Source organism: Chiloscyllium plagiosum, chromosome 47 (assembly GCF_004010195.1).
Source record: "Chiloscyllium plagiosum isolate BGI_BamShark_2017 chromosome 47, ASM401019v2, whole genome shotgun sequence".
Taxonomy (NCBI): domain Eukaryota; kingdom Metazoa; phylum Chordata; class Chondrichthyes; order Orectolobiformes; family Hemiscylliidae; genus Chiloscyllium; species Chiloscyllium plagiosum.
Window position 1 is genome coordinate 5,667,728 of NC_057756.1, and position 10,876 is coordinate 5,678,603.

The following is a 10,876-nucleotide window of genomic DNA, read 5'->3' on the forward strand; positions in this document are numbered from 1 at the left end:
GCACTCCCTCAGCACTGACCCTCCGATAGTGCGGCACTCCCTCAGCACTGACCCTCCGATAGTGCGGCACTCCCCCAGCACTGACCCTCTGACTGTGCAGCCGAACCTCAGCACTGACCCTCTGAGACCATTGGGCTTTCTCCATAATGACCCTATGAGTTTGCTGTAACCCCTCGTATTGAACTATAGTGTCTGCCTGGATGACGTACTTTGTGTCAAAAGAACCCGGATTGATATTATACCTTTTACAATCTCTGGGTCTTCAATCGAGTCTTGCTCTGTCCTGGGATTGCTCACAATATTCTCTTCCTTTGTTTTTAGATGCACCAGAGGGTCTCACAATTACTTCCCTCAATGGGATGAAAGATTCATCAATCAATACAATCCAGGGGGAGTCTGCAGTGATAATCTGCTCTGTCAGGAGTTACCCAGCTTCTAACCTGATGTGGAGACATCTTAATGCCATAATGACGAGAACAAGTTCCAGCAATGAGCTGTGGTTGGTGATTCCTAATGTTACGTCCAGGGAGGCTGGAGACTATCAGTGTGTGGCAGAGAATGAACATGGAACAGTGGAAGGCTCCATAACTATTACTGTGGAATGTGAGTGTACACAGACTTCAATCTCTCTGACACAGGTGGAGGGACAAGCGAAAACACACAAATACAGGGATGAAGGACACATTAAAGGACCCGACATCAATGTGCATGCACGCACACACACACCCACTCGTGCATAAACTGACATTCTGTCATGAATCTTATCCAATGTTTGCATTACTTTCATTATTTGGAAACAGAGATCCATGGATATGGGTCAGTTCTCTGACGAGCTTGTTTATGTACAAAACCAGAATATCAATTTGCAATAGTGAGGTCACAGTGTTAATTCCAAGACATCATGTGACTGCAATTGATGGCCTGGAACTGCCGTTGTAGTGGTAGATTAGATTCCTGACAGTGTGGAAACAGGCCCTTCAGCCTAACAAGTCCACACCAACCCTCCGCAGAGTAACCCACCCAGACCCATTTCTCTCTGAATAACGCACCTAACACTATGGGCAATTTAGCATGGTCAATTCACCTGGCCTGCACATCTTTGGACTGTGGGAGGAAACCAGAGCACCCAGAGGAAACCCACGCAGATACGGGGAGAATGTGCAAACTCCAGACAGACAGTCACCTGAGACTGGAATCGAACCTGGGACCCTGGTGCTCCGAGGCACCGTGCATAAAATGGTTATATTGTTTAGTTTATAACAGGCAAGGTAAATATATCAAGGATCTCTGTTTAGTTTTGACATCAGAGCAGAAACACAGCAGAGACACAGTAGAGTTGAATTCAGAAAGTTGAACAGCTTCTCCTGACAGCAGATCCAGTGCAAACAATCAGCTCAGCAGAAGGGGTTTCTAGTCTGTGAAGCTTTCTATCCAGGAGAGTTTGAGTAAAAAGCATCAAGTGTTTAGATTGAGCAGGTTCAGGCCTCCATAACTTTGAGAGACTTAAGGCCAGCAGACATGAGAAGGAATCATAGAATAAACACCAGACTTCAGAGTAAACAAATTCATAAACTAATGATTTAAAGAGCTGAAAGAGAATGACATTTCTATGGAATTAGAGTCTCTGTAACGACAGTGTGATGAAACAGGTTGGAACTTTGTTTTGCTGATTATTTTAAGAGCTTCCTAACTGTTTTCTGTATAAATATAGCTTTCTTTGGCAGTAGACAGCTTGCGTATTGCTGGAAAAAAATCACATTTTGTTAAAGTCTTTCATCTTGCACTCATCAGGACAGTTTGCAAGAATGCAAATTCAAGTAGGAAACCAACTTTTATTGTGCATGAGAGGATTGGTTTGATGAATGGACTCTTAGTGATAGTGGTGTGACATGGAAGATTCAGAGTGTCATACATAAAGCATAGGAACAGACCCTATGGTCCAACCAATCCATGCTGACCATAATCCCAAACTGAACTATTTCACCTCGCTGAACCCTCCCAAGCTGGAGAAGGTTCAGAAGAGATTTACCAGGATGTTGTGGGAATGGACAGTTTGAGTTATCAGCAGAGCTGGATAGGCTGGGACTTACTTCACTGGAGTGTAGGAGGTTGAGAAGTGACCTGACAGAGGTTTATAAAATCATGAGGGTAGAGATAAGGTGAGTGGCAAATGTCTTTTCCCCAGGGACGGGAATTTCAAGGCTGGGGGGCATGTTTTTAAGGTGAGAGGAGAAAGGTTTTAAAAAGACATTGGGGACAATTCCTTTACACTGAGAGTGGTTCATATGTGGAATGAACTTTGAGAGGAAGTGGTGGAGATGGGTATAACTGCAACATTGAAAAGACATTTGGATAAGCACATGAAGAAGAAATGTTTGGAGGGATATGGGTCAAGCGCAGGCAGATGGGACTCGTTTCGTTTGGGATTAAGGTCAGCATGGACTGGTCTGTTTCCATGCTGTATGACTCTACAATGTGTCACTTTTTATTCTTTCTGCTATAATCGACAATTTCACCCACTGTACCTAGTATGTTACACACTTCATCTATCTATACCCTTTGTAGGTTGTGTTTGTTTTCCTCAGAACTTACTTTCCTACTTATCTTTGTATCAACAACAAATTTAGTTAATGTATGTTCAATTCCTTCATTCAAATAATTTCTAGAAATTGTGAACATTTGAGGACCCAGCACCAGTCCCTTGTGGCACACTGCTGGTGACAATCTGTGAAGAGAAAGTAGAGTTGAGGTTTCAGGTCTAGTAGCCCTTCATCAGAACTCTCTTTGTCTGTGTGAAATGCAGCGAGGTGTTGACCGACCAGGATAGCCATTCGCCTGCAGGATGGCCTAGATACATCCTTTTTCAGCATTAAACTTCTTTAATTAACATTACAGGAATTTTCATAATGTCTGATGGTCAGTTTAGCCTGAGGATCAACACACCTCAGGGAAGAGGAGAGGATGAGAAGGCTGCACTCTCACAGTAGGAGAAAGTGAGGACTGCAGATGCTGGAGAGTTAGAGTCGAGAAGTGTGGAAGTGAAAAAGCACAACAGATCAGGCAGTATCTAAGGACCAGGAGAGACGACATAAGCCCAAAATAAACTCAGTTGTTGTGGGAATTAAACCTGTGCTGTTGGTACATCACAGACCATGCATCCAGCTAACTGAGCTAACCAACCCCCAGCATCAACTGCAGTTCCTGTGAAAGTCTCGGCTCCTCAGACTTGTCCCCCTCTCTTGAGATGTGGTGACCTCACCACCAGGTTGTCTCTCTGTAATGAGATAGCAATCCTCCCATCCTTTGAGTCAATGCTGACTTTAACACTCACACACACACTCTCAAACACTCTCTCACACATTTCGCACACACATTCTCTCATGCACTCTCCCACACACCTGTTCTCACACACATACACTCTCCTACACACACACACACACTCTCTCTCATGCACACACACAGATGCCACACAATGGAAGTTTACATAGTCTATGTCTACTGTAAATGTGACATTGCACCTTAGATTGAGGTGAAGGTGACAGAGATCCATTGAGACAGCAGGTTCAGAGAGATGAACAATGGAGTCTTCCTGTGCTGTGTGATTGCTCACAACATTTTCTTCCTTTGCTGAAGGTGACAGAGATCCATTGAGACAGCAGGTTCAGAGAGATGAACAATGGAGTCTTCCTGTGCTGTGTGATTACTCACAACATTTTCTTCTTTTGCTCTTAGATGCGCCAGAGAATCTCACAATTACTTCCCTTGATGGGATTAAAGATTCGTCAATCACTATAACTGAGGGAGACTCTGCACTGATAACCTGCTCTGTCAACAGCTTCCCAGCTTCAAACCTGACGTGGAAACATCTTGATGTCACAATGAACAGCACAAGTTCCCACAATGAGCTGTGGATGGAGATTCCTCACGTTACTCCCCGAGACACTGGAGACTATCAGTGTGTGGCACAGAATGAACATGGGACAATGGAAGGCTCCTTATCCATCACAGTACAATGTGAGACTGCTGGTACATCTGTTCATTGTTACAATATGTACGTAAGTTAGCTCATTGAGCTGGAAGGTTTGTTTTCAGATGTTTCATCACCATGACTAGTTAATATCATCAGTGAGAGTCTCCGGTGCTGGTGGTATGGCCTCTCTTTATAGGTCTTGATTTCTTAAGATGGATGATGTCATTTCCGGTTCTTTTTTTCAAGGGAAGGTAGTTAGAATCTAAATTGATGTGGTTGTTGATGGAGTTCTGGCTGGAATGCCATGCCTCTAAGAATTCTCGTGCATGTCTTTGTTCCATCTGTCATAGATTGTGTGTTGTCCCAGTCAAAGTGGTGTCCTTCTTTGTCTGTATGTATGGAAACTAATGAGAGTGGGTCGTGTCTTTTGGTGACTAGTTGGTGTTCGTGTGTCCTTGTGCCAAGTTTCCTGCTTGTTTGTCCGATGTAGTGGTTTTGTTTTACAGTTCTTGCATGGTATTTTGTAAATGACATTGGTTTTGTTGGTAGTAGCTAATGGATCCCAGACTATAAATAGAAAGTTGGAACATGCCACCACCACTTCATCAGACGCTCTCAATGATGATGTTTCCTAGTCATGGTGACAAAACATCTGGAAACAAATCTTTCAGCTCAGTGAGCTAACTTACATACATATTCTCAACCTGAGCTATAAATCTTCTCGAAAATCGCCAACTGTTACAATATCTTTAGATGAGTTCTTGGCATTGTCTTATTTCCTCTTTGGATTTCTTCAAGCTTCTCTCATCCTTTTCTATTTTTTCCACAATTCCTCCAACAGTTGGGTCTGAGACAAGGGTCGTTCTTCATCGCTATGTCTGTATCTTCATGTCTGTGCTTATCTATCTCACTCTAACTGGACGTAACACCACTTTTGGCTCCTGATCTTCCAGTCTTTATCGAAGCCACTCACTTGTCTTGCTCTCCACCAGCTGAATTCGAACGTCCTCGCTGATACCTGCATTTTAAAATCTGTAACCCTCCTCTCTCCACTTTCTTCAGAATCCGATTCTCGTATCCATCGAGTATGACCCTCCGCATTAGTGACTGCTCCCGGTGTTTTATCAACCTCAGGCTGATGTTTTCAGATGTTGAGACTGAAATAACTGGCTACAGTGTTTGCTGCTGTTTTCCTAACCCACATTTCAGTCCTAGGTGTAACTTGGGTGTTTAACATAGACCCAAGTATTATCCACTCTCCTGACCTCAGTGCACCCAGTCTTGATATCCCCATTACTACTTAGCACCGTTCATTCATGTCCAGTTCATATGTCTCTCTGTGCCTTTTGTCTTGGTCCATTGTATTCACCAGCTCCTCCTTTGTTCTGTTTGTGTGTGTGATATCATCTGCCAACCAGAGATTCGACAGCTACATCTCTACAAACAAATTAATATCCCCAAGAGACAGGCACGTGAATATGCTTAAAAACAGATACAAATGCTTCAAATGCCTTCCTCTTTTAATACACTCCTTATACTCACCCTCTGTGGACATGCTTTGGGTCAGTGGCTGAAGAGATCCTTGTCTGAAGCAGATGATAAATAAGAAAACAAAGTCTAGGAGCAGAAATAGCCCATTCAGACCATTGAGTCTGCTTCGCTACTCAGTGAGGTCATGGTTGATCTGAGGATGCTCCATTCCACTTTTCTGGCATAACCTTTGATTGCCTCACTAATTAAAATGCTGACTATCTGAATGTACTTAATGACCCTGTGGCAAAGAATTCCACAGATTCACTACCCAAGAGAGAAAAAATATCCTGCTCTTGTCTGTCCTAACTGGGGAGCTCCGTGCTCTAAAATTATGTCCCTCTGGTCCAAGGCACTCCCATGTGGGGAAACAAACTTCCCACATCTTTCCTGTCAAGTCCCCCTGGCCTCCTACATGTTTCAATAAGGTCGCCTCTCATTCTTTGAAACGCCAGTGTGTACATGCCCAACCTATTTAGCCTCTCCTCATAAAATAATCCCTCCACACCTGGGATCAGTTGAGTGAACCTTCTCTGGACTGTCCCCAGTATAGCTTTCCTTAGATAAGGCACCCCAACCTATTCACTATATTCCAGCTGTGATCTGATTCATCTGTTGTGAAGTTTAAGCAAAACCTCCTTAATTTTACACTCCATTCCCTTTAAAGTAAAGGACCATATTCCATTTGCCTTCCCTATTATTTACTGAACTTGGATTTAGATTTTTTTGAGATGTATACCCAAGGACCAATTTATTACAAATCTAAATCCAAATCCACTGCCTCTCCTTTATCTATCCTGCTTGGTACTTCCTCAGAGAATTCTGAGATATTTGTTGGACATGATTTTCTCTTCCTCGGGCCATGTGGTCAGCATGGACAAGTTGGACCGAAGGGTCTGTTTCCATGCTGTACATCTCGATGATTCTATGACCCCCAAATCCCTCCATGTTGCAGCTTTCTGTGTTTTTTCTCCATTTAAATGGCACTGAGCTTCTCTAATCTTGCTGCCAAAGTGCACAATCCCATACCTTCCCATATTATATTCCACCTGACATATTTTTGCCCACCAGTTTAGTCTGTCTGTATTCCTCTACAGGCTCTTTGTGCCATTCTCACCACGTGCCTGCCCACCTATCTTTACATCGCTTGCAAATTTGGTTACAGTGCCTTCACCATCGGTGGCTCAGTGGTTAGCACTGCTGCCTCACAGCACCAGTGATCCAGGTTCAATTCCCACCCCGGGTGACTGTGTGGAGTTTGTACATTCTCCCTGCCTCCACATGGGTTTATGGGTGGCACGGTGGCACAGTGGTTAGCACTGCTGCCTCACAGTGCCAGGGACCCGAGTTCAATTCCCGTCTCAGGTGACTGACTGTGTGGAGTTTGCACATTCTCCCTGTGTCTGCGTGGGTTTCCTCTGGTTTCCTCCCACAGTCCAAAGATGTGCAGGTCAGGTGAATTGGCCATGCTAAATTGCCCAAAGTGTTAGGTGAAGGGATAAATGTAGGGGGATGGGTCTGGGTGGGTTGCGCGTCGGTGTGTACTTGTTGGGCCGAAGGGCCTGTTTCCACACTGTAAGTAATCATCATCATCCGTATCATTGACATTTATTGTAAATAATTGCACTCCAGTATTGATCCTTGTAGCATTTCACTTGTTACAGATTGCCAATCTGAAAATGCTTCCCCCGCCCCAGCCCCATCCTAACCCTCAGTTTTTTACGAGTTAACCAATCCTCTCTCTGTGTGAATTTCCAATCTCTAACACCATGGGCTCTTAATGACTTGAACCTTATCAAGCACCTTCTGAAAACCCAAATATTTTATATCCATTGCCTCTGCTTGATCTCTCCTGCTTGTTACCTCCACAAAGAATTCTGAGATATTGTTAGACATGATTTTCTCTCCCTTGGGCCATGATCAATCTGTTTGATCGTGTTTTGTATTTCTAAACACTGTGCCATTACAGCCTTTCAAATAGGCTCTAAAATGTTCCTAATAACAAATGTTACCTCACTAGCTCACAGTTATCTGATTTTGGTCTCCTTCCCTTTTACAATAAAGATGTTACACTGGCAGTATTCCTAATGCCTGGAATTTTTCCCAGAAAATGAGTAAGGGATTTCCAGAGCGTAGAGCTCCAGGCAGTTGAAGGTGGAGCAGTGGATATCAGGAAATACTCATGAGGCTGGAAGAGTGTGGAGATCTCAGAGGGTTACAGTCTGTGGGAATTACCTGCTGATTCTCCTCTCTTCTTTTTGCAGATCCCCCACGGGAGACCACAGTGTCCATCAGTGGAGCACCAGGTGGGATCAGAGAGGGGCAGAATGTCACATTAACCTGCTCCAGTGAAAGTATCCCACCAATATCTCAGTACAGTTGGTTTAGGACTGAGGGAACCACCAGCATCCAGTTAAACACAAGCAGCCAGATTCTCTCCTTCACTCCAGTCACACGAGGGAATATTGCAGGGTTCTACTGCACAGTGACAAACCCATTGGGTAGCAGCAGCTCCAACATGACTCACCTGAATGTGGAATGTAAGCTTTTTACTGTCTGTCTGTCTCTCCTTAACAGTCAGGGATGGTCTGTCTGGCAGCAACTTACTCACTGTAGTTTAGATTACAGTAACCTCCTCACTGCTATAACCTGTCCTTCATTGAGATGCACAGAGTGATATCAGGATAGGCAACTAACAGCTCAAAGAGGGAGGTTTTTAAGCAGTATCTTAAATGAGGAGATAGAGACAGAGAGAACAGTGGAGAGGTTTAGAAGGGGAATACTCCAGCTAGGATGCACAGCAGCTGAAGGGTCAAGAGTGTGTTGCTGGGAAAGCACAGCAGGTCAGGCAGCATCCAAGGAGCAGGAGAATCGACGTTTCGGGCATAAGCCCTTCATCAGGAATTAGGCTTGTGGGCGGGGGCTGAGAGATAAAGGGGAGAGGGGTGGGTTGGGTAGATGAAAAAGCGATAGGTAGATGGAGGTGAGGGAGAAGGTGATAGGTCAGAGGAGGGAATGATGGACAGGTCCAGAGGGCAGTGCTGAGTTGGAGGCTTAGGACTGGGATAATGTGGAGCAGGGGAAATGAGGAAGCTGTTGATATCTACATTTATCCCGTTTCATTCTTCTCCAGGCGTCGGGTGGTAAAGGTTTGGCGGTGGAGAAGTCTTGACAGAGTTGGGAGGGAGAGAGATGAAGAGTTCAGCCATGGGGTTGGTGGGTGAGGGTGTCACAGAGATGTGCTCTGAAAGGATCTACAAGAGGGCCCCATTCCTGATGAAGGGCTTATGCCCGAAATGTCGATTCTCCTGCTCCTCGGATGCTGCCTGACCTGCTGTGCTTTCTCAGCAACACACACTCGACTCTGATCTCCAGCATCTGCCGTCCCACTTTCTCACAACAGCTGAAGACATGACTGCCAGTGACAGACGGATGGATATCAGAAGAGCCTTGAGAGATCAAAATTGTAGGAGGGTAGAGATAGCCAAGGGTTAATGGGAACTGGAGGAGGTGACATAGGGAGAGATGTAGGGGCTGCAGGAGGTGACAGAGGGATGTAGGGGCTGGCGGAGGTTACAGAGATGGGGAGGGATTTAGGGGCTGGCGGAGGTTACAGAGATGGGGAGGGATGTAGGGGCTGGAGGAGATTACAGAGATGGGGAGGGATGTTGGGGCTGGAGGAGGTCACACTTAGAGTGAGGTTTTGGTCAGTTGAGATAAGGGGGTAATGGTTGAATGATTGGCCAGGACAGCATTGCGATGCTCGAAAATTGGGGAATTTGTGACTGTTGGCGAGAGTTTAGGTGTTACTGTTCTATCTTCCATTCTAACTCTGCTAGTCTTGACTACTTGCTGTCCTTCCCACCTCAGATAAGCCAGAAATTTCTCGAGAGTCAAAATGTGCAGAGGGGGCAGCGGGGATCACCTGCGTCTGTGCGGCCAACTCCAACCCTCCGGCAGTTATCACCTGGCACCTGCCCCATGCCAACCTCAGCGGTAACCAAACACATGGAGGGTTTGTGTCTGAGCAGCTCCAAGAGGGGCATCTGGTGAAGGGGTTCCTGATCCTGACGGGACACCAGAATGAAGAGGAAGTGGTGGTATCCTGCTCAGTTCGAAACCCCCACGGAGCATCCTTGTTCAAGGCTTACCAGTGGCTCCAAGGTGGGATTGCTCTCTGTTTGACACCCACAATTCTAGACCCCCCTTCCTCACCCTCTCCATGTGTCTCTACTTCCTTTCAGATGCTCTTTCCCACCAGCCTTTTTGACCAACACATCTTCATGTGATTGACACAATACTGGATACGATTTGAGTCACGCCATTGAGAGGAAAAATGTCTGGAAGCATTACCTTCACACAAACGGGGGGTGGGAAATCTGCTACTGTGACCAACATACCTCCCCACCCGCCTCCCAAAATATCTTTCTTTCATTGAAAATAAATGTAGAAGAGAGGAGACTAGTGTAGCTGCCCTGCTAATAATTTAGAATTCTAGTAGGTGACTTGATTGAAGTTTGATAATATTGAGGTGACCAGACATAAGTGGACCAAGAGAATCCGGTCCTATTGTCATGATGTCCAGGACTGGGCTTTTTGACAGTGAAATGTGTTAGCACACAAGGTTGGTCAAAGTTTGGAACTGTCTTCCGCAACTGGCAATTGGTCGATTGGTGAAGGTAATGATACTAGGCGGAAGTGAGGACTGCACATGCTGGTGGTTCCTGATGAAGGGCTTCTGCCTGAAACGTCGATTTTACTGCTCCTCGGATGCACTTTTCCAGCACCACTCTAATCTTGAAGGTGATGATACATCTAGACTGTAAACGTTAGCTTGTTGTCTCTCCATGGATGCTTCCTGACCCGCTGTGATATCCAGCACTTTTGATTTCCCTTGATTGTTTGTCTGCCTGTCTAAACTAACTTTCTCAAGTGCGAGTGGAGGAGTATTCATCAGAATTTGACGCACAATGTCATTGTGTCTTGAGGTTTATAAACAGGCACAGAGTGTAAAATTAAGGAAGTGATGCTATACCTCTACAAATCATTGGTCAAGCCACAATTGGAGTATTGTGGTCATTTATGGGTACATGTTTTCAGGAAGGATGTGAAAGCTGTGGAGAGAGTGGTAGGAGACTTTATTTTTCGTAGAATCCCTATAGTGCATAAACAGGCCATTCCAGCCCAATAGGTCCATACCAACCCTTTTAATAGCATCTGACCCAGACCCATCTCCCTAACCTGTTCCTTTAACTCCCATGGCTCACTCACCTAACCTGCACATCCCTGGGCACTATGGGACAATTTCCCATGGCCAATCCACCTTAATCTGCACATCCCTGGACACTATGGGACAATTTCCTATGGCCAATCCAC

General features: G+C 45.2%; 1 protein-coding gene across 1 annotated transcript in view; it reads left to right on the forward strand.

Annotated features, from left to right (window-relative positions):
• Positions 1-10,876, forward strand: part of LOC122544236 (myelin-associated glycoprotein-like) — a 42,147-nt gene that overhangs the window by 23,946 nt on the left and 7,325 nt on the right. Inside the window, exons 5-8 of the mRNA XM_043683312.1 lie at positions 190-603; positions 3,733-4,014; positions 7,765-8,040; positions 9,371-9,664. Of these exons, the coding sequence (XP_043539247.1) occupies positions 190-603; positions 3,733-4,014; positions 7,765-8,040; positions 9,371-9,664 (1,266 nt within the window). The remainder of the gene's footprint in view (positions 1-189; positions 604-3,732; positions 4,015-7,764; positions 8,041-9,370; positions 9,665-10,876) is intronic.